General features: G+C 46.1%; 1 protein-coding gene across 1 annotated transcript in view; it reads left to right on the top strand.

The window, feature by feature from the left end:
• Window positions 1–21,827, top strand: part of GPR156 (G protein-coupled receptor 156) — a 93,781-nt gene extending 71,954 nt beyond the window's left edge. Inside the window, exons 6-10 of the mRNA XM_060099905.1 lie at window positions 3,541–3,666; window positions 4,667–4,762; window positions 8,333–8,569; window positions 14,058–14,216; window positions 18,799–21,827. Coding sequence (XP_059955888.1) covers window positions 3,541–3,666; window positions 4,667–4,762; window positions 8,333–8,569; window positions 14,058–14,216; window positions 18,799–20,145 — 1,965 coding nt within the window. The 3' untranslated portion in view covers window positions 20,146–21,827. The remainder of the gene's footprint in view (window positions 1–3,540; window positions 3,667–4,666; window positions 4,763–8,332; window positions 8,570–14,057; window positions 14,217–18,798) is intronic.
• Window positions 21,828–23,361: the final 1,534 nt, after the last annotated feature.

Here is a 23,361-nt window from a genome sequence, read left to right as displayed (position 1 = left end):
GTGTTTTAATTTGCATTTCCCTGATGCAGTGTTGAGCATCTTTTTATATGCTTATTTGCCAGCCATATACCTTCTTTGGTGAAGTATCTGCTCAGATCTCTCACCTATTTTTTAATTTAGTTGTTTGTTTTCTTATTATTGCGTTTTGAGGGTTCTTTTTATATTCCAGATACAGTCCTTTATCAAATAAAGATTTTCTTCCAGTTTGTGACTTTTCATTCCCTTAAGAATGTCTTTCAAAAAGAAGATGTTTGTAATTCTGATGAAGTCCAATTTACTACTTTGTTCTTTAATGGATCATGTTTTTGGTATCAGATCTAAGAAACTTTTGCCTAACCCAAGGCCCCAAAAGATTTTCTCCTATGTTTACTTCTAGATGTTTTAAGAGTTTTTGTTTCTACATTTAGGTCTATGATTTATTTTGAGTTAATTTTGAAATATGATGTGATCTGTGGATTGAAGTTCATTTTTTATATATGGATATCCAATTGTTCTGGCACCATTGTTGAAAAGAGTGTCCTTTCTTCACTGAATTACCTTTGCACCTTTGTTGAATCTGTTTCATTGATGTCATTGTTTATTTTGACACCAATACCATATTACTGTAGCTTTATGTTAAATCTTTTTTTTTTAATTTATTTTTGGCTGTGTTGGGTCTTCATTGCTGTGCACAGGCTTTCTGTAGTTGTGGAGAGCGGGGGCTACTCTTCATTGTGGTGCGTGGGCTTCTCATTGCAGTGGCTTCTCTTGTTGCAGAGCACGGGCTCTAGGTGCATGGGCTTCAGTAGTTGTGGCACGCGGGCTCAGTAGTTGTGGCGCACGGGCTTAGTTGCTCTGTGGCATGTAGGATCTTCCTAGACCAGGGCTCAAACCTGTGTCCCCTGCATTGGCAGGAGGATTCTTAACCACTGTGCCACCAGGGAAGTCCTATGTTAAATCTTGAGTCAAGGAGTATTAGTTCTTCTCTTTCAGGTTGTTTTGGCTAATCTAGGTCCTTTGAATTTCCATATGAATTTTTTAATCAGTTTGCCAATTTCTGCGAATTTTTTGCTGAGATTTTGATTGAGGTTGTATTGAATCTGTAGATCAAATTGTGGAGAACTGTTTTCTTAACAATGTTGTGTCTTTTAACCCATGAACACAGTATACTTCTTCATATATTTAGGTCTTTTCTAATTTCTCTCAGCAATTTTTTTGTAGTTTTCAGTGGAGGTCTTTCATATCTTTTATCAAATTTATTCCTGAGTATTTTATTTTTTATGCTATTATACATGTTACTGTTTTTTATTTCACTTTCCAATTTTTTGTTGCTAATATATACAAATACAATTGATTTTTGGAAGCTGATCTTGCATGCTGCAATCTTGCAAAACTACTTATTAGTTCTAGTAACTTTTGTGCAGATTCCATCAGATTTTCTATATAGATTCATATCTTCTGTAAAAGAAATTTTCTTTTCAATCTTGTATGATGGCACTGGCTAGAAACACCAGTACAGTGTTCAATAGAAGTGCTGAGAGCAGACATCCTTGAATTGTTCTTGATCATATGGGGAAAACATCCTATCTTAGTCAAAACTAAGAATGATGTTAGCTGTAGTTTTATCATAGATGCCCTTTATCTAATTGGAGAAGTTCCCTTCTATTCCTATTTTACTGAGTTTCTATAAAGAATTAATGTTGGGTTTTGTCAAATGTGTTTTCTGTATCTGTTAATCGTATGATTTTTCATTTTTAGCTTGCTCATATGGTGAATTACATTAAATGATTTTAGGATCTCAAACCAACCTTGTATTCCTGAAACAAACTCCACTTGGTCATTATGTATTACCCTCTTATATTGTTGGATTCATTTTCATAAAATTTTGTTTATAATCTCCGTGTTCATATTCCTAAGGTATGTTGCTCTGCAGCTTTCTTTTCTTATAAAATCTTTTTCTGGTTTTGTAACAGGGTAATGGCAGCCTTGTAGAATGAATTGGGAAGTATTCCCTCCAATTCAATTTCTGGAAGAGTTTGTGTATAATTATATAATTGGCATTTACTTATGGCATAAGTATTTCATTTACAATAGTGTGCTTCCAGTTCCCTACTCTCCAATCTTTGTGTTGTTTTTACTTCTACATATGTTACAAGCCCCACACAATTGTTACTAATTTTTGTTTAAACAATCAGTTATGTTTTAAAGATATTTAAATAGTAAATATCAATCATATATTTTTCTATGAAGTTAACATTTCCAGAGCTCTTAATTTCCTCGTATAGATCCATATATTCATCTGGTATTATTTTCCTTTTACTTCAAGGATATCTAACATTCTCATGCAAGTGTGCTAATGTTGAATTCTTTTGGCTTTTGTTTATCTGAAAAAGTCCTTATTTCACCTTTATTTTTGAAAGATATTTTTTCTGGATATAAGATTCTAGGTTCATATTTTATTTTCTTTAGTTGAAGATTTCCCTCTACTGTTTTCTCACTTGTCCTTGTATCTCATAAGAAATCTGATGTCTTCCTTATCTTTGTTCCTCTATACATGCTTTGTCATTTTTTGCTGGTTGATTTGAAGATTTTCTCCTTATCACTGGTTTGGAGCATTTTGGTTCAGCAACTGATTTGTTTTTATCTTACAAACACCATGAATCATGTAACTAGTTGTGCTTCCTTCTTTTCATTGGTTGTCAAAAATGCAGACCCATGTTTCTGCCCCAATTCTTGAATGGTATGTGCTCTCCTCACCTGAGCATTCATCATAATTCTCCTTGTTGTCTTTCCTTAATATTTTTCATCCTGTTGCTGCATACATTTTTTAAATTTTATTTTTGTAACCACAAAAATAACACATTCTCTTTGTATTAAGTCAAATGCTTCACATATGTTTATTTTTTTTATTTTTTTTTATTTTTTTTTTTTTTGCTGTATGCGGGCCTCTCACTGTTGTGGCCTCCCCCGTTGCGGAGCACAGGCTCCGGACGCGCAGGCTCCGGACGCGCAGGCTCAGCGGCCATGGCTCACGGGCCCAGCCGCTCCGCGGCATATGGGATCCTCCCAGACCGGGGCACGAACCCGTATCCCCTGCATCGGCAGGCGGACTCTCAACCACTTGCGCCACCAGGGAGGCCCTTCACATATGTTTAAAGAAAATGCTAGTAATCTCTCCTCCACCACCATCATCTCTCAGTCTGACCCTCCAGGTTAATGGTGGTTAATAGTTTTAGGCAAAAATTTCCACGTCTCTCTGTGTGCTGTATAAACATATAGAAGTAATAGTGTATTTATTTTATAACATCCCTTGAATCCTTTGTGGGAAAAGGCAGGATATGGAAAGGACAAACAAATGAAAATGTTTAATGGTGCTAATGATGATATGCACATAGAAATCACTGCATGTGTTTAGTGTCTGTTTCATCTTTGATGGCTGGATTTGAAGCCCCTTTGGAAAGTTAACCCTGGAGTCTTTATCTCAGAGCACATAGGACACTCTAGCCCCTGTGTTGTATAGCCAGTGAGCAAACGAAAGTTATGACCTTGACTCTTTTGCAGATAATCAAAGACCTGCAGCTCCTGGGGTTGGTGGCAGCCCTGGTGATAGCAGATGTGATCCTGCTCATGACGTGGGTGCTGACTGATCCCATCCAGTGCCTCCAGATTCTCAGTGTCAGTATGACGGTGAGGGGCCCAATCCCTGGAGAATCTAGTTCCTGAACTGGAGGGACTGGCTTCTGTGGGTACAGGGGGGTCATTCTCCCAGTAGCATTCACTGTGTGGACATCCTCCCAACGAGAAGATAAATGACCCAAAGAGGCTGGCGAGTCAGGAGCTGTGGCCACCATGAACACCTGCCCCTTGTCTGCAGGGTCTGCTCCACTCCCACTGCTCCTCCCGCCCCAAGTGTTTTCCAGCAGCAACCACTGAGAGGTCAGCAAACAGTGATCTTCCTGGCAGTTGTCTCTGCTTCCACCTTATCAGTAATGAGAGTTTTCAGCTACAGAGAGCTTCTTTACCCTAATTGTTGAAAGGTAAAGGTAGTATTTTGAGGTGTTCTTTGGAGTCAGTCAACCCCAATTCAAATCCCAACTCTACCACTTACCAGCCTTGGGAAAGTTATTTAACCTGTCTAAGTCTCTATTTCCTCATAGGTAAAATGGAGATAATAATACTACCTATTTCATAGGGCTGTGGTGAAGATTAAGGGAAACAGTGCAGGTAAAGGACTCAACTGTGCCCAGTATATAGTGTTCAATTAATAGGAAGCATTATATCTCCAGCCTAACAAAGGAGCTGAGGAATACAACGGAAGCTTGACAGTGCAGATTCAATATTGAAGGTTTCAACTGTTAACAAATAGCAGAAAGGATGTGAAATAATTTGTAATTTTGCTGATGCACTAATTTGAATCACTGTGGTAGCAAAGCACATAACAAGGGTAAGCCCTGCTGGCACCAAGAGTCCACATGTCAGCCCAACTCTGTCGTCTTTTCCTCCAACTCATGGTTACTCTCATTTAGATTCTAATGGAGTCACCTAAATGTTATAGTTTTTACATATTAAGGGAGAAATTATATGCTACAGAGGATTTCACAATCTAGAATGTTTACAAAGATCTGCTGTGTATGTGTGTTCCTGGCAACTGTGGGTGCCCTCAGTCCTGACTCTGTGTCCCTTCTAGGTGACAGGGAGAGACGTGTCCTGCTCTCTGACTAGCACACACTTCTGTGCTTCCCGGTACTCTGATGTCTGGATTGCTCTCGTTTTGGGATGCAAGGTTGGTAACTTCATCTCCTGGGGATACTATCTCTCTGTTACCAGCAAAATGGATATAAAGAGGAATTATAGGAATTAATGAGGTGATTTCTTCAAAAAGTATTGAAATCAGAAGAGACCTCTATTGATGCATACATCTCAAAGCCATGACCCTTATTATTTCTGTACTCTATTTGTTTTGAGGGTCACGTTTCCAAATCTTTGGACTCCCTCATTGAGTCCTCCCCCAAATCATGTGGAATTCACCCACTCTTTCTCCCATTTCTTGGTCTGGTTTTTTCATTGATTTGTCAATACCAGTTTTCTCCCCAACTACCTGCAAGGGGAATTATAAGGAGACATTCTAGCCAGCTTAACCTATTCTCTTAAGTGCCCTTATTACTCCTCTTGGGTCTTTCTTCAAGATTTGTGTCAAGGTAACCTGCTGCCTTCCACTTGCCTAACTTTCTTGCTCTGATTGGAAGCATGGCTGGCCCTAAGACAAATGGCAGCATCCATGGTGTCCTTTGAGTGGTTCCAGCTGCCTCAAAGTGTCTCCCATACTGCCCTGAATCTCCCATCATTCGACTCATTTATCTCTGTTAGATGGCAAAAGGAGGATATTACTTCCAGAGGGTACAGGATACTATACAGGGCACTAAAGGAGAACCAACTATCCTGTTAGCTGGTTTTCAGCTTGGAGGGACAGAGAATCTGGCTTGGGGAGGGGGAGGGGGGAGTGGCATAGGGCAGGTCTGTTTCAATGAACAGGCGAGCCCTGCATGGCAGGAGGCTGCCTGTTGAGTATTAGGAGAGAGGGCCCTGGTTGATTGATTGCTGGCAGAGGAAAAGGAGGTCTTGTAGAAATAGATGGCCTCTAAAGGTAAACTTTACTCACTTCACCACTAGGAAAGTGTTCAAGTGGTTGCTTCTGAGAAATAGGCCTGAGGATGGGCAGGGCTGGGACAGGGAAATGTTGCTTTTTAACCATGTGCATGTATTACTTTGATAGAAATAGTTTTAAGAGAAATTGGTAGGAAGTGAATAGCTTTTTTTTTTTTTTTTTTTTTGCCATACGCGGGCCTCTCACTGTTGTGGCCTCTCCCGTTGCAGAGCACAGGCTCCGGATGCGCAGGCTCAGCGGCCATGGCTCATGGGCCCAGCCGCTCCGCGGCATATGGGATCCTCCCAGACCGGGGCACGAACCCGTATCCCCTGCATCGGCAGGCGGACTCTCAACCACTGCGCCACCAGGGAGGCCCAGGAAGTGAATAGCTTTTGATCTCTAGTTTCTTACTAGTGGTTAAGAAAATGAGTTTCAAAATAGGACAGAACAGGGTTTGAACAATGACTCAGCCCCTTCCTAGCTGACCCTGAACCTCATTTGACCTCCCTGAGCTTCGATTCCCTCATACGTGAAATGGGGATGATGATAACATCCTCTCAGAAAGGTTCTGAGTTTTGAAAGGATTAATGCATGTTGAATTTTCATTCACTCCTGGCCCATAGTAAGAGCTAAATATATGTTAGATGCTTTTATTATTAATCTTCCACTGCCCACCCCTGCCCCCAGATAGTTCTGAAAGCACAGTGCCTTTCCCATTCTTCGAGCTCCTGTAGAAGAGCACGTCCTTCCCGGCACAGAAACTCAGCACTTCCCCCATAGCAACTCTCTCTGCAAGTCAACTTGATTTATTTTCTCCATTGCCTTTTATATAATCCCATTTCCATTTGATTTCACTGCAATATCTTTCTATAGGACAAAGAAAGAAAAAGGGGAAAGAGTGCTGAGCATCAGGAAGGTGACTGAGCCAGGCCACCATGGGCTCCCTGTTCGACGGGCAGCTCCTGAGGAGGACCCCAAATCTGCACATTAAGTCCCCAGACCGCCACCCCACGCTTCTTAGCAGTGAAGGCGAATGACACACAAATATCAGATGTGACTCACTCAGACACGAATCATGCATGTATAGATGCTTTATTCATACCTGATTTCCTTTTGGAAAGAATTTTAATGGAATTAAAGCATTTTAATAGAATCAGATTTGAACATTTCAGAATCATAGAATTAATTGTATTCGCCTTTGATTAAATTACTAATGATCTAACTCTGCCAAATGCTACCTGATGGCGTCAGTTATCCAAAAGTCAGGCCCCACTGGCCTGCTGACTTGTATGTCCTCTAACCATTGAAGATCTCAGGGCAGCCACATTTGGCCCCCTTTGGGACACTGAGCATTCGGGCACCCAGACAACATCTCTGCTGTGCTTACTCCTTCACTGTAGGCACAGCCAGTCCTCCAAACAGTTGTCTTAAGGGCCATCCCTGCAGATGGAGTTGGTCAGATCGTGTGATTTCAGGGTCACTGGCAGGTACCCTGCTGATACCTGACCTTACTGTTATTATTAGTTCTCCCTCTGAGTCCCTGTAGTTCCCACCCCACCTCATCCCCCGTGGCAGCTTCATATTGTGTCATAAAACATCGATATTTGTGTGCTTGCCTTAAATCTTCCAACCAGATTGAGCTTCTTAAAAGCCAGAACCATGACTTCCACTTGGCAACACTGCTTCCTGCCCTACACCTACCCCAGCACAGAGCTTTGCCCCGAATCAAGCGAACATACGTTGAATCTATATATTATGTATTATTGATTAAAGCTTTGATTTCTGTTTCAATGTAGCTCCTTCTAGGAGAGGCAGCACTTTAAGAAGCTGTGAGCCATTTTCCGTGTAGTACAAATGAGAAATCTGAGAGCGGGTTTACATTCATGACAAAGAGGAAAGAATAGGGCCCTGGGTTCTGGGGGGCGGGGCAGGGAATGTCACAAAGAGGGTGAAGGGTATAGATGAGGCCTTTGCTGCCTGTGCCTGTCCCACGGTCCTGTCCAGGTCCCGGCCTGCCTTTGTTCTCTTCTTTTTTCACTCTTCGTCTCCCATAAACACCCACTGGCACAGAGCTGCTGCTAGCCTATAGAGATCCTTTGTGTGAATTAGAAAAAGGCATCCCTTCTGGGCAGATGCAGTCTTGCAGGTGCAGGGCTTGGCAAGCAGATGGTGCCTTTGGGAACATTAGAAAAAAGAGCCCCTTCCTCCAGTGCTTCCCCTGCCATGGCACATGGCTTGACAAGGGGACCACAGGGCTATTTCAGCTTCTGCATGCCCCTCAGCTCCATGCAGTACAGAAGCACACAGTGGATGCGGAAGCCCTCACCACCAGCAGCATGGTGCACCCCTTGCCCTCCCAGTGCCTGGCAGTCCTTTCTGTAGGGCTCCTACCTGCATGTATCATCCTATCCTTTGCCTCATCCTGGCAGAGTCCTCTCTGATGGCTGACTTGCTGACCTCTGATAAAGTAATTCTCAGAGGAGAGGAAAATGAAATTTATTACGCATACATGAGGTGTAAGGAGACCACCCTAAGGGTAGTCCCAAGTGCTATCTTAGTAAATCCTCCTCATAGCAACCCTTTAAGGTAGGTATTATTAACCCTATTTTACAGGTGAGGAAATGGGTCCCAACCCTACTGCTCTTTGACCCCAAGCCTGATATTTCACTTCTCTGAGCCTCTGGTTCTTCTCCTCTTTGTCTCCAGGGCCTGCTGCTGCTCTATGGGGCCTACCTGGCTGGCTTGACTGACCATGTCAGCTCTCCTCCTGTGAATCAGTCTTTAACCATCATGGTTGGGGTCAACCTCGTGGTGCTGGCTGCTGGGCTTCTTTTTGTGGTCACCAGATACTTGCATTCCTGGCCCAACCTGGTCTTCGGACTCACGTCTGGAGGTATCTTTGTTTGCACAACCACAATCAACTGCTTCATCTTCATTCCCCAGGTATGCTCTAGGGAGAACTTGGAGGGCCAATCCACCCCATCATTCCGGAGACTTTGCTGGGCATGATCAGTTGTTCACTTTGTTTCCTACTGAGACTTTTGGGTGCCATTGATTAGAGAGTCAGAGGAAGGTGGGGTTCCTAGTGAGCTGGCTCCCTCTGTTCTTCCCTCCTCGCTGTCCTGAAGGAGCCATTCTGCTCCCGGTCGGCAAGGAGGGCTGACCAGAGTAGCCAAGTAGTGGCACCACTTCTGCCCAGGTGGCTGCCTCACAGACCTGCTTTCTACCCACCCTCCAGTCCGCTGCATGCATCCCCAGTTCCCCCTTCATCCTGATAATGTCATTTCTTGTAATAGCCTGGCAGTGAGGAACCTTTCCTTCTTTCCTGTTTGCAATTGCACATTCAGAGAAAAGTGCATTTGGGTCTTCATGAAATTTAAAATGCCTTTTCTTTCTTTTTAATAGAAAGAGGAAAATATAGAACATTCCTTTTCTTTTTACAATAAGGAAAAAGTAAAAACTAAATTTAAAATATATTTCTTAACCATAATTCAAAAAGAGTCATGTACCACAATGTTCATTGCAGCGCTATCTACAGTAGCCAGGACATGGAAGCAACCTAAGTGTCCATTGACAAATGAATGGATAAAGAAAATGTGGCACATATATACAATGGGATAGTACTCAGCCATAAAAAGAAACAAAATTGAGTTATTTGTAGTGAGGTGGATAGAGTCTTTCATACAGAGTGAAGTAAGTCAGAAAGAGAAAAACAAATACCGTATGCTAACACATATATATGAAATCTAAAAAAAAAAAAGGTTCTGAAGAACCTAGAGGCAGGACAGGAATAAAGACACCGACGATGTAGAGAATGGACTTGAGGGTAAGCTGAGATGAAGTGAGAGTGGCATGGACATACATACACTACCAAACGTAAAATAGATAGCTAGTGGGAAGGAGTTGCATAGCACAGGGAGATCAGCTCTGTGCTTTGTGACCACCTAGAGGGGTGGGATAGGAAGGGTGGGAGGGAGACTCAAGAAGGAGGGGATGTGGGGATATATGTATACGTATAGCTGGTTCACTTTGTTATAAAGCAGAAACTAACACAACAATGTAAAGCAATTATACTCCAATAAATATGTTAAAAAATAAAATGTATTTCTTATTATGAGGATTAAGAAAAAATCAAACAAGGGAGGAAGATAGAAGGCGAAATATCCAGACAGCAAACAGAAAGAAAGGGAGTCAGAGAGAAAGGTGAAGGAATCCATAAGCTCTGAAAGGAAAGTGATGTTAAATTATTCACGTTATGCCCCAGGGTACCACTGAGCCACGTACATCCAAGTTAATGAGCTTGGCATTAAGCACTTGTTTTGTGTCCCTTCTAGTTCTCTTTTTCTTCCTCCCGAGGCTTCCCTCATCCCACGACACCCTCACTACCCTATCCTTATTCCCAGTGCAGTTACCAGTTGACCATGTATGACTTCTCCATGAGGGAGCTAACCGGTAATTAAAGTGTTGCCTGATGGAGGGTGGCAGTGTATTTATAAAAGTGAAGAGTGCACTTTGGGGCACGATAGTATGACACAGGCAGAGGCCCTTTACTCTTTTTCCCTTTCATAAATTCCCTTTAAAATACTCAAGAGGGGGCTTCCCTGGTGGCGCAGTGGTTGAGAGTCCGCCTGCTGATGCAGGGGACACGGGTTTGTGCCCCGGTCTGGGAAGATCCCACATGCCGCGGAGCGGCTGCGCCCGTGAGCCATGGGCGCTGAGCCTGCGCGTCCGGAGCCTGTGTGCCACAGTGGGAGAGGCCACAACAGTGAGAGGCCCGTGTACTGCAAAAAAAAAATACTCAAGAGGATGAACAAATATGGAAAAATCTGTAGCAGCGGCACTAAAAATCAAGGATGGGCATTGCCTCTGGGCCAGAAACTAGAGGAATTTTTGCTGAATCTTAATGTTATAAGAACTGCATTGAAGGAAGCCTTTGAGAGCTGAGTCTTATTTGCCTGGGATGTAGCAGAAAAGGGCTATGAAATGCCAGGGCTGTTCTTCCCTGGAAGATGGGTAAAAGAGAGTGGAGAGGAGACTTTTGGGAAGCCCACTCCTTAGGCCCTGGGGCCAACATTGTTGATTGGTAACCCATCCACCCATTGCCAAACCCTTTGTTTCTTGATTCATCTCTACTATATAGTCTGAAAGAGCTAAACACTTGCTTTGCCAGCCTCCTTTATAGCTAGGTGTACCCATGTAACACAGTTTTGAACACCAAAGGTTTTCTGGGAGGCTTCTGAGAAAGCTTTTGCTTTCCTAAAAAAAGCTATGGGGGTGGCTGGCATTGCCTCTTCTACTTTCTTCCTACCTTGAATGTTTTTGATGCTTAAAGTTATGGCAGCCATCTTGTGATGGTGAGGGAAAAGCCAAGAGAATGTATTTACTATGTACCAGGAAACTATAGCTTTTCCCACATAAGACTATAAATTCAGGGGGAAAGGATCTATGAGGAGATTCTGCAGTTCACAATAAAAGGACCACAAATTTCTGAAGATTTAGAGAAGCTACCTTCCTCTGAAATAAAATAGAAGGTTTTTAGAAGGTATCTGATTAGTCTAATCAATAGGATTCAAAGGTTATTGCCCCTCTTTGACTAAAGCAAACCATTATGAAAACGACATCATAATCTTAGATCATGAAATATTGAATAAGGATGAAAAAGATTGTGTTAAATTTAAAACGCCAATAGAAGCATTGAATAGGCAGCTGGACATGACAAAATACTGAATTAGTGGGTTAATTTAAGGAAACAGAAAACAAGGACCCAGGAAAAAAATGAGAGACTAGAAAATATGGAGAGCAGGTCTAGGGATATGATTTAAAGCTAATAGGGGTCTCTGAAAGAGAACAAGATAATTTAGAGCAGAAGTAATCAAGGAACTATTAGAAGAAAGCTTTCCTGATCTAACCCAAGACCTCCATCTGAAAATTGAGTGAATCAGTAAACTCCCTAATGTGGCCCTTACTTAGGTTTCCTCTCTCCACACTCGCCTCTGTCCCTCTTGTATCCTAAGCCTCAGACACAAGATTTCCACTTTCCTCTGTTTAAATCCTCAGGACCTGGGACCATAGTGATATTTAGGTGCACTTCCATCTTATACACAGACATAAAAATGCAAGATGAAGTTCATCTTGGAATCTGTCTTCCGGGTTTGAACTAAGAACAGGCACTTGGTTTGTTGAAGTGGGAGTGGAAATGGAATTATTGGGGCTGGGGCACCGGAACTGGGCAGATGGACTGTGTTGGCCTTTCTCTTTCCTTCTCTCTATCTCAGTCCTCCTAGCTGTCTTGAGCTTCCTTTCTCATACTGTATCTTTTCTATTTTCTCTCTCATGCTTTTCCTCCTCTTGAACTGACCCTGATCTGAAACAAAAAAATATATTTTATAGTCAGTTGTATTTTAGGTGTAGGAGGTAAATTGTTTTTCAAAATATAAAAGTAACTGAGGTTTTTCAGGTTTTCTGTGTGCCCTTGAATTGATTTTCCCCTCTGACTCTGTGGCCTTTGGTTGAAGATTCTCCCTGTGAGACCAGAGACTGGATATTCCCAGGACAGTAGGACAGCTGAGCAAATTTGGAGAAGTGTGTGAGGGGAGCCACAAGGAGGGGGAAGGGAGCAGGGAGGCAGGCTTTCTTCTTGCTACTGAGCCTTCAGACTGGACTGTGATGGGAGGGATTTATGAAAGCAAAGGCACAGACACCTCAAGGGCAGGTAGGCGGTGCCAGAAAGCTGGGTGAAATGGACGATGTGACTGAAGAGCTAAGTGGACTAAGTAGCATTCTCCACAGGCCCTCAGGAAATGCCTAAGTGTTTACGCCAAACGCTGAGGTCATCACCAGTAGTGAGCCAGCCTCTGCTTTTGTGACTTAGATGTGACCCATCCTCCCACACACCCCCTCCCCTCCCTCCACCTCTGAGAGGCAGGTGGGTCCTGAGGTAGGACATTCTTTTATCCTCTAAACCCACAAAGTGTTTCATCTGCTCCTCCAGGAAGGTACTCACGACTTTCTACTCTGCCTTATAGTCCTCTGTAAATGTCTCAGCACCCTTACCAGACAGATGAGCTTTTTTTTTTTTTTTTTTTGCTGTATGTGGGCCTCTCACTGTTGTGGCCTCTCCCGTTGCGGAGCACAGGCTCCGGACGCGCAGGCTCAGCGGCCATGGCTCACGGGCCCAGCCGCTCCGCGGCACATGGGATCCTCCCAGACCGGGGCACGAACCCGTATCCCCTGCATCGGCAGGCGGACTCTCACCACTTGCGCCACCAGGGAGGCCCCAGATGAGCTTTTTAAAGGAAAGCTTCCTTCATTTGTCTGTGTATCTGTCCATCCAAATATTAACTGTTGGGTACAGGCAGTTAAACACAGCCTCACTCTAGGTCTAGTTGGGAACTGACGTGAAAGGATTTATAACCCTTGTGTTAAGTGTTTGAGGATGTTACACGATGTCAAGGAAGGGGTACCCCAGCCTGTCTGGGAACTTGGTGACACCGATACTGAGAACCAGTAGCTCCTGAAAAATGTTCCCTAGGACCCACACAGTTGACAGTCTCTCTCATCAGCTGCGTTGAGGACGTGCAGTGTGGCACAGTGCCCTCGTTACAGCTGTGCCTCTGCTGCTAAGTAGCCATGTGGACCTAGACAAATCATCCTCCTTCTGAGTCTTTCCTCATTTGTCAAGGAAAAAAGACAGATTGCAGACCTGATGTTCTATTATTTTTATTGATTTTTATTGACATTTGTGGTTTTCTGTTTCTCTGAGCCTTGATCACTGACTTGGGTTAGAAGTCCTCTAGAAGGAACAAACGTATGGACACCAAGCAAGGAAGGCAGGGGTCGGGGTGGGATGAACTGGGAGATTGGGATTGACATGTATACACTAATTTGTATAAAATAGATAACTAATCATAGGACCCTGCTGTATTAGAAAATAAATTAAATTTTTTTAAAAAGTCCTCTAGAAGGAACTGGGTTTTCAATAGCAGTAAGCACACCATGGCTCAACACATGAGAATAATGAAGAACAGCTGCAGACAACTAAAATCAGCTTCATTTGAAATACAGTGTTTAGATTGCTTAACCCTGTTATAGCTCCTAAACTCTGGCTTGAGAATGTGGCTCTAGAAGTCCACCTCAGTTCTGGTTTTCTTTGACTAGTCCAGCAGTGGGTTGGTAGATGGGTCCAGCCGATTGTTCTGTTTCATCAACCTGTCATCCTCTTCCTTTGGCATTTTTAAAATGATATAACCGTTACATTCTCTAAACCTTCTGTCATTGCTGTCTGTGAACTTTCCAGAGTAAAGTACATTTTGAGGAGAGAATATGCATTTATCTATGATACTGTCATTCCTTGGTGTTTTTGAGAAAGAGTGAGAGAATGTGTTTCTGGGTGTGTAATTAAATAAATAACATGTGTTCTTTTATCCAACAGCTGAAGCAATGGAAGGCATTTGAAGAGGAAAACCAAACAATCAGACGCATGGCCAAATATTTCAGCACTCCCAGCAAAAGCTTGCACACCCAGTATGGTGAGGAACAGAGTTGCCACGTTAAAGGAGAGAAAAACTCCATGGAGAGACTCCTCACAGAAGTAAGCGAGACCCGCCTGCTGGATTCTCTATAAAGAACTCGAGTCATGCATTGGTGGGCCCCATATGCCTCATTGCTAACATTCTTTCTCCTCCTCCCATTTCCCCAATTCCTAGCCATTCTGGTCTCCCTTAGCAGCAAGCAAAACCTCAATGTTTCCCCAGTGCCCCTCCCATTGCTGACCCTCACTCACTTCATCCATTCATTGGACAGATGTGTGCCAGGCATTGTGCTAAGTGCTGCTGAGCAAAACAGAGTCCCTACCTTCATGGAGCTCACAGTGTAGTGGAGGAAATAGATACTGATCAAGTAGCCATATAGTTATAAATGGGGATAAGAATTATGAAAGGAAAAATCAGAGTGGGAAGAAAGAGTGGTGAGGACAAGGGAACCTAATTTAGAGTGGTCGGAAAAGACTCTCTGAGCTGAGAGCTGAAGGTTAACTACAAATTAGCCAGGCAAAGAGTGCAGGGAAAAGCATTCCAAGTGCGGGGAACAGCACTGTAAAGGCCCTGAGGAGTAGTGGATGCTAGCTTCTGCTGTGTGATACATCCTTTCTTTACATAGAGTAGTGCCCTTGTTTCCAAGATCCTATGGGGCTCCTTACTGTCTTTTCCAGGTGCTAACTAGAAATCTCAATCATCCTACCAACCCAGAAAATTAAGAGGTGTCTAAAGATGGGGAGGGAGGATGAATAGAGCCTCTGAATATCACAGTAGCGCCAAGGCAGAGACAAGGGAGCCCCCAGTCCTCTTTCTTCCGTTCTGCAGCCAGATTTGGCACCTCTCAGAACTGGGCAGAGCGATGTGGGCTTGAAGAAAGCACATGGGAAAGCTTGAGGCTGCACTGCCTCAGAGAGGAGGCATGGGGCCCAGAGGAATTAGCCAGTTTTTTCACACTAACTAAATTATAGTCCATATTTTTGTTTTAGTAGAGAACATACCTGAGTAGGTGCTATATGGGAAATTATGCTTTTTCGTATTGGACTGACACTGGGTACCAATAGTCCCTATGCGAAAGGATGGTGTGATGGGGACCTAAGGAACGTGACCAATGAAGGGATTCAGCTCCCCAGGCACCCTCAGTCCCTCGCACCATTCCCTTGGTTCTGGACCTTTTTTATCCATCAGAGTAATACTTGTCCATTTCTTTACTATTTATCAAGCATTCAGGACCTTTTTTCGGAGCCAGATTTCTTCCCACCTGGCAAGGGAGTAGCATTGCCATTGATACTCTCTGAAGTCTTCAAAGAAACATTTTTTTTTCAGCTGAACAGAAGGCCAGAAACTTGGCGAGAACACCCAGGATGGTTTTCATTCACAATCAGCTAATGTTGGAACAGCCAACTGGCCTGACTCTTTAGCCTTATGGTAATTTGTGACGTTCTTTTTGTACTCCTGCCATGCTGCCCTGTTTCCCATGCAGTGACTGAATCCGCTCTACCAAAAAGATGCCTTGAGTCTGCAGAGGCAGGGCCCTAATAGGGAGCAGATGCTTAGGTAGTAAAATGCCGGACTCCTGTCCCCGACACCCCACACCTGGAACACCTTTCCCAGAGCAGGCCTGAGAACCAGCAGCCCATCCCAGAGCCCTGCGGCAGGCCTAGAGAGTTTCCGGTATCTGAATCCCCAGCTCCAGCACTGCCCAGTGGATGAACACAAGAATCTCTCCTGCCTCCGTAACCCCAGCTTCTCGGCTGCATTTCCCTCCTCTGCAGCCCCTCTGCTGCCCCCGTGTCCTCCTCCTACTTTCGCACCATCTGGGCAGTCCATCTTCTCATTCTTGCCTCCCTTTCCCCATGGCAATGGTCCCCAAAGGCTGTTTGGGGCAGCATCCATCCCTGACATCCCAGGCTGTGTGGAGGCCAGCAGGTAGAACCTTCCCAGAGCTTGAAGAACCTCCCTTCTACGCTCTGCATCAGAGGAAACTCACCTTTACTTTTCTTCCTTGAAACACAGAAAGAAGGGGAGATTCCATTTCTCCCTGTGGCCTGCACCTTATGAAACATGCCTGTGGATGTTTTGCTTCCCTGGGTGTGCCAGAAGTGATCATGAATAAGCTCGTTTCAATGCAGCTGCCCTGGTCAGTCAGATTTTGGTCTCACAGTGGCAAACCACGCTTCTGATTAGTATGCAGCCATGGTGAAAACAGAGTCCCACTTCCTTTTTCGTAAGAAGGGAGATTTACTGATTAGGCTGATGTTTCTAAATCTGTCACCAGCCAGCTTCAGATGTTTGGTTTGCTAGAGAAGAGTATTATTCCCAACTCAAGGTTTATGCTGTTTTCCTATACTCTAAGGAATTTGTGGATAAGGCACAAAAAGGCAGCGCTCGGAGTTCACTTGCTGGGGTAGCTGTCATCAGCTGATGGCTCCCTCCCAACTCTGTGCGGCAGTAGGGCCTCCTGAAGCCAGCATGAGAATGTGCCGGGTGGGCTGCACGAGGAAGGGCTGGTGAGGAGGAAGCGCGTTGGGGTCCCTCCAGCTCAGCCAGCGCAGTCACCGCCGTGAGATGCTCAAAGAGATACCTGGCACCACCCAGATATCAGGAAGAGCCTGAGTGAATGTCTTCCTGTTACTCACCCGCTCTGCTCCTGGCGAGTCCTTGAGTCACCTGCACTTCCGCGACGACGCCCAGCCCTTACCGCTCCGTGGCTGAGGAAAGGGGAGAATGAGCAGGCAGGTGCTCAGCTGCAAGTTCTTCCGCTTATTCACCGGTTGCTCACTGGTTCGGAACTCTCTCCTGAGGATAAGAGAAGTCTAAACCAGGATGAAGCTGGGAGTACCAATAATCAGAAAAATCACCTTCCTGCTTATAACTAGGGAGCCGTAGATTTGCCTTGGAGTTGCTGCCAGAAGACTCTTGCTGGACTAGTTTACTTAATTTACTGTTCCCTCAAAGGTTCACTTCTGGGCAACTCTTCCATATCTACTTGAGAGGAAACCACAAATTCAATTCATAGGCAAGTTGTGTCAGGAATCCTAAAGAAGGGAAACATCCTTTTACTTCTAGGGCATAATAAATGGACGTCCAAATGCTCATCCTCAGCTTCTAAAGAGGATGACAGCAGAGAGGCAGCATTTTGGTATTTGGACAAGCACTTCTTATCATCTTCTCCAAACTCTCGACCCCGTGTCATCTGCCCCAAGACCCATCAGTTCCCCACGGTGATCCCTCTTCTGCTCCACTGCCTTTGAACATCAAAAATTTCAGGGCTTCCCTGGTGGCGCAGTGGTTAAGAATCCACCTGCCAATGCAGTGGACACGGGTTCGAGCCCTGGTCCGGGAAGATCCCACATGCCGCAGAGCAACTAAGTCCGTGCGCCACAACTACTGAGCCTGCGTGTTGCCACTACTGAAGCCCGCGCTCCGCGGGCTTGTGCTCCGCAACAAGAGAAGCCACCTCAATGAGAAGCCCGCGCACCACGACAAAGACTAGCCCCCCTCGCAGCAACTAGAGAAAGCCTGCAAGCAGCAATGAAGACCCAACGCAGCCAAAAATAAATAAATAATTAATTAATTTTTAAAAAAAATTTCAGTAGGTGGACATCAGGTCTGAACCAGACGATCAGCTGCCGTAGCACCAAAGGATGCTCAGGGCACACCCACTGCTGTTACTCTTCCTCCTACTTCATGCCCCATGGTCCTGCAGTTAGAACAGGCACATCTCTGCAGCTGCCACCCGCCAGCATCCCGGGCACAGCCTGTTTATCAGCTAACAGCCATGCAGCAGGTAGGCAGCTCACTAGCAGAACTGCCCAACTTCATTTATCTTCTGGGCTCCCTTCTAGTTCTACTGAATCAAGTTGTCAGGGACTTAGGCCCAATAATCCTTTTTTTTTTTTTTTTGAGCTTCTCCAGTAATTCTGATGCCTGCACTCCTTTGGGAGATACCGACAGCTGATAGTGCCACATGGTAGCTTTGGCCTCCTACCCGCAAGTTCCAGCTGAGGGAGGTGATAACACCAACCTGAGATTCTCATTCCCTCCTAAACCCCCACCCCCACCCCTGGCTCCAGTCTTGTCACTTTGGCCCAGGAATCTCCATCCTTCTTGTTCTTCCCATTTTCTAGACTGTTTAGCAAGTGGCAAAATTCTTGTTTCTCTATTCCTTCATCCCCGTCAGAGATGCCTCAAGGTCATCTGTATTTTGCAGAAGTATGATATACCCAGAGTTGGGCCATCCCAAACACTGTCCTGCAGAGTGACCTGACCCCCTGTGTTCTGAGCGAAGTTGAGAGGGTGCTGCAGCAGCCAGCAGGCAGCTAGACTGTGCCTCCCCTGACCGCCCTTCTCGCAGACAGTGCCACAGTCTGGGGATGTACGGGGAGACTGAGATCATACAACAATAAATCATAGTAAACCGTTATTGAGCACACATGGCAGTTATTGTGCTAAATGCTTTGTATGCATCATCTCATTTCGCCTCAAGGAGGGACCTCCTCAGAGCCTAAGATCACCAGCTAACACGTGGAGAAACTGGGATTTAAACCAATGTCTTATGCCACCCTTTCTCCACCATGGGAGACAGTGTGAAAGCCCTCAGCAGCATCTTTTGTTGATGGTTTTGCTTTTGTTTTACAGAAAAATGCTGTGATTGAAAGCCTGCAAGAACAAGTAAACAACGCCAAAGAGAAGCTGGTGAGGCTGATGTCAGCTGAGTGCATCTATGACTCCCCCGAGGGGGCTGTCCCGCCTGCCTCTTCCCACAGCAAGGACGTCCTGGCTGCAGCTCCTCCCCATAGCCTAGCAGCTCAAGGGTCTTTGAAATGTCTCCCTGACTCTCTGAGTGATACCAGCCCGGCCACCCAGGACTCCCAGAGTACCTCAGCACCCGCCTCAAGTGCACAAGGCCTCAAGGGGCCTGTGAAGGACACCAGCCCCTCCCCGGGGCAGAAGGAGGAAATTGCTGCCTCTCAAGACTTTTCTGACCATTTAAATTTGGGCCGCAGCCAGAAGCCGCGGGCCGAGCAAAGCCGGGGTGCGGAGAGAAGAGACCAGGTACCCGTGGCCCTCCAGCAGGGTCTCCTGCCAGGTGGAGAGGGCTCTGTTCCCCAGAGACAGGGGCAGCTGGAGAACTCAGAGGGGCCCCAAGCGCGACCATCAAGGGTGAATTCAGTGATCAGGGAGAAGCTTCAGGAAGTCCTCCAAGATCTGAGCCTGGGCTCTGAGGCTCCCGTCCCCTGTCCCCCGTCCTGTCCCCAGCAGCCCTGGAAGAGCAGTGCCTGCCGCAGCCCCCAGAAGATGCCCCTCTCCAAGGAGCTGGGCTTCAGCCCGTACATGGTGAGGAGAAGGGGCGCGGCACAGCGGGCTCGCTCGCACGTGCCCGGTTCTCTGCCCTCCTCTGTGGGGCGTCGGGTAAACAGGGCTGATTCTGGGGCACGCACTGGGCGAAATGTGCAGGACAGGGACAGCCCCTGCCTGGACCCCCAAACTGCGGATTGCAGGGTAGCAAGACCCTCTTCCGGGAAGCCTTTACTACTCCCAGCTCCTCAAGGCAAGCCAGACTCCCCGGAGGGCAGCAAACAGTGCCAGACAGAGCCCCAGGGAGCCGAAGGGAGCCGCTCAGCCCTTTCTCACCAGCCTTCTGGTCCTGGCCGGGCGCTGTACCCCGCTGCCCCACGCCGAGCCAGAGCCTCGCCAGACCTGCCTGAGCAGCGGCTGCAGCGGTCCCCAGCGCCCCCAGGCTGCCCTTCCCTGTCTCCTCCACGCTACCTCGACACAGAGTCCAGCAGCTCGGACGAGTTCTTCTGCCGCTGCCACAGGCCCTACTGTGAAATCTGCTTCCAGAGCTCCTTTGATTCCAGTGACAGTGGCTCGTCAGACAGTGACCCTGAGCCTGCTGGGAGGCTGGCTTCCTGGGAAAAGCTGTGGGCACGCTCGAAGCCTATTGTGAACTTCAAAGATGACTTGAAACCCACACTGGTGTGAGCAGCAGAGCAAGTCTGGACATAGAGCTCTGTCCGGGACAAGCCATACCATGGCCTGTTGTGGCCTCCGGGGAATAGACCAGTGCCCTGCATTGGACCAGCCCTTACCGTGTTTCAGCTATGCTCACTTGAGCACTGTGGTACCTGGAGCACTTCTCGATCTATACGAAGAGGGGTATTGCCTGTCTTGTTCCTACCTCACCGCATTCCTGTAAAAGACTCCAGCCGAGTGCCCATAAAGGATACCCTTGGATAAAAGGTGCTAAATGAGCACAGAGGGTCTTCTGTCCTGGTCAGCCTATAACGTACAGAACTCTTCATATATACCAGATGGATGGCTGGGTGGACAGACAGATGGAGAAATGGAAGGAAAATTTCTGCAGAACCAGAGTTGTGAACTGTGATCCATCAAACTGGCTTTTCGGTGGCAGACCTGCGAGGAAGACATCTCCTGCGTCCTTGGGTGGCCCACTCATGGCAGGGGGTGGTTTTGTTTCTGCTCAGCTTTGAGAACAGCACCACGCCTGGGTCCCAGCTTCTAGCCAGACTCATACCATTGTGGCACCTCAGCATCATCCCTGAGACAGTCAGGTGTCCATGGGGCCACAGGTGACCCAGATCTCTCTCCTGGGCTCACATGGCACCAGAGGCCCACCACATTGACTTTGCCAGTGGTGCAGTTTTGCAATAGCAGGAAGCACACACTGGCAATCTCTATTGAGGTTGGGGAGGCCCTATTGGTTAAGAGGATGCCAACTAGGGCTACATGACCACTGATGGCTACATAAACCTAAAAACAGAAAATGGGAAAATAGAAAGGAAGAAATGGGGGAGAAGGTAGGAAAGAAAACAGGTTTTGAACATTTACCTTGAGTCTAGCACGGTACTTGGAAATATCAAATATCGGTAATTCCTTATGATAACCCCATGAAGTAGATACTCTCGTTCCCACTTTTACAGATGGAGATGATGAGGCTTAGAGAACTGAGGTAGCTTCCCCAGCGACACATTGCTGGAGAGGGGCCCATGTGAGACTTGGCCACAGCTCACAGGACTCCAAGTGGGTAGACTTCCCTGGGGCACATGTCTTCACTTGTTCTTCTGGGAGTGGCAGCCAGAGCGTGGCAGGCCAGACAGCAAAGCAGGGGTAGTGTAGGAAGCTGCAGTGCACTCACCCTGCAGTCCAGGATGACAAAACTGGGCCCCTCACCTCGGGAAGCAGCCCTCCACTGCCTCAGGGGCCCACTCACACCTCCCACGGCAGCCAGGGAGTTGGTGAAAGATAAGTGCCAGGATCTCATCTGCTGCCAGAGCCACACGGAGAACACAGCTGGGTCCACTTCACTTGTTGCTGAGCTAGTTGTTGTTTACAGGCTGTTCCCTGCCCCCACTTCTGTGTGCATCTGTGTGTGTACTTATGCTTGTGTGCAGGAGTTTGGGCCTTATTAGATATGTCTGGAGGGGAGCACGTGGCTTTAAATGTCTCACAGAAGATGTATCACAGACTCTTGGTGGCTGCTGACACCTTGTGAATCTCCAGACACTGGACCAGGAGGCCCTCCTGGTAACACAGCTTCTTCTGTTGTCTACTTTTAAATACAAATATCATAATTTATTCTGCGTGTGGGCTTGTAGTTTCTGCTTGTGCTGTTTGTATGCTGTCCAAGTGAGACCTTAATAAAAGAAATGGCTCTCAAGGCAAGTCTCTTCAGAAATTGTAGTTTGGTGCTGGGGAGGAGGGGCACAGACGAGACTGAACCACCCAAAGGAGTGGAAATGCAGCAGCCATTAGAGTTGCTGCTGGCTTACCCTGGGTTCTAGGTGTATCTTCTACCACACTTCCATTTGTAACAGATTCTTCTGTGGTCTCCCCGTGCAGCTTCCTATCCCAGAAACACCTGCCCCAGTGGGTAGAGGAAACTCTGGAGACCCTCAATTCTTCCCACCCACTGGGGATCCTGTGGTTGGGCTTCACCTCCTTCAGCTCCTTTCCTCCCAGTGTGTCACCGCTAGCAGCCTACTCTTCAGTAGTGTGGAATATGCAGGCTCTAAACCTGGCAGTGCTTCTCTCACTCTCTGCTCCTACACCCTCAGTTCCCTCATCCCAGCCCTTCCACATCTCCATCTCTCTTCCATCTAGAATTTCTTTCCCTTCTTTGTGCATCTTGTGAATGACTCATCCCTCAAGGCTCAGGTAGAGCATTCCCAGGTAAAAATGACATCCCCTAGTTAAATGAAGAAAGATGTTTTGGGGGCCATGCTTCACACTTAGTTGTATAGAAGCTTCTAGCATCCATTTTTCCTAGAATGACTTTGTAACACTTGCTAGACTTTGTTGAAAAGATGGAGAATCTACCCTATATTTTCCTTATTTATCATTTGGTTTGAAAACTGTATGCCAAGCACCACAACTTCCTGCCCCAGAATACTGTCTCCAAATCTATTGCTTACTGTGTACTACCTCCACACCCACTCCTCACCAGCTTCTTCCCTAGATTTTTTACTCAAGACCAGCTAATCCAGTGATGAAATTCTTGGAAGGATGAGTATGCCATGACTTCTGGCCCACTCTTGATTGTTATGCTCTTGAAGAAAGGGCAGAAACTTGGTGCAAAGAAATCCTAGAGAAGTAAACATTGCCTCTGCTGTCGTCATCGGGGCTATGCCTGTCTCTGTTGGTCGTAAGGTCTGGCATGAAGCCCAGCCTGCTTCTTACCCAAGTATATGTTGCTTTGCTGATTGAAATCTTAGGGTTGGAGGTGTCCATCCTGATCCCAAAGTCTTCCCCTGTCTCTGGCCCGGGTCAAACTCTCTTTCCTTAAAGGATCAACTTGGCCTCCCCGGAGCTCAGGAGAAAAGAGCATCAGATGTAGGAGGCATGTTTTTAACGAACCATTTCACTTTGAAAATGGTAAAGAGAAAAGTCAATGCACGTTCCACAAAAATCTCTTCTGTGTCTATATTTATTTTATTATATTTAGATGTGTCTCCTTCACAGATTGCAAGTTCCTGAAAGCACTGAGTGTGTCTTCTGCATCTTTGTATCCTCAAGACTAGCCATCAGAGAGCTTTGCACAGAGTATGAGCCCAGTAAATGTTTGATGGATGGATTTCTGGGCAGATAAGTGGGTGAAACGGAGGAAAACAAAGGAAGGCAGAGAACCTGTAATGCAGCAAAAAGGGAGGCAGAGCCATCTGGCTTCACTGCCTTTCAATG

This window comes from Mesoplodon densirostris, chromosome 5 (assembly GCF_025265405.1).
Source record: "Mesoplodon densirostris isolate mMesDen1 chromosome 5, mMesDen1 primary haplotype, whole genome shotgun sequence".
In the NCBI taxonomy this organism is placed as follows: Eukaryota; Metazoa; Chordata; class Mammalia; order Artiodactyla; family Ziphiidae; genus Mesoplodon; species Mesoplodon densirostris.
The sequence above is the reverse complement of the archived record's forward strand: the minus strand, read 5'-3'. Positions and strand labels throughout refer to the sequence as shown.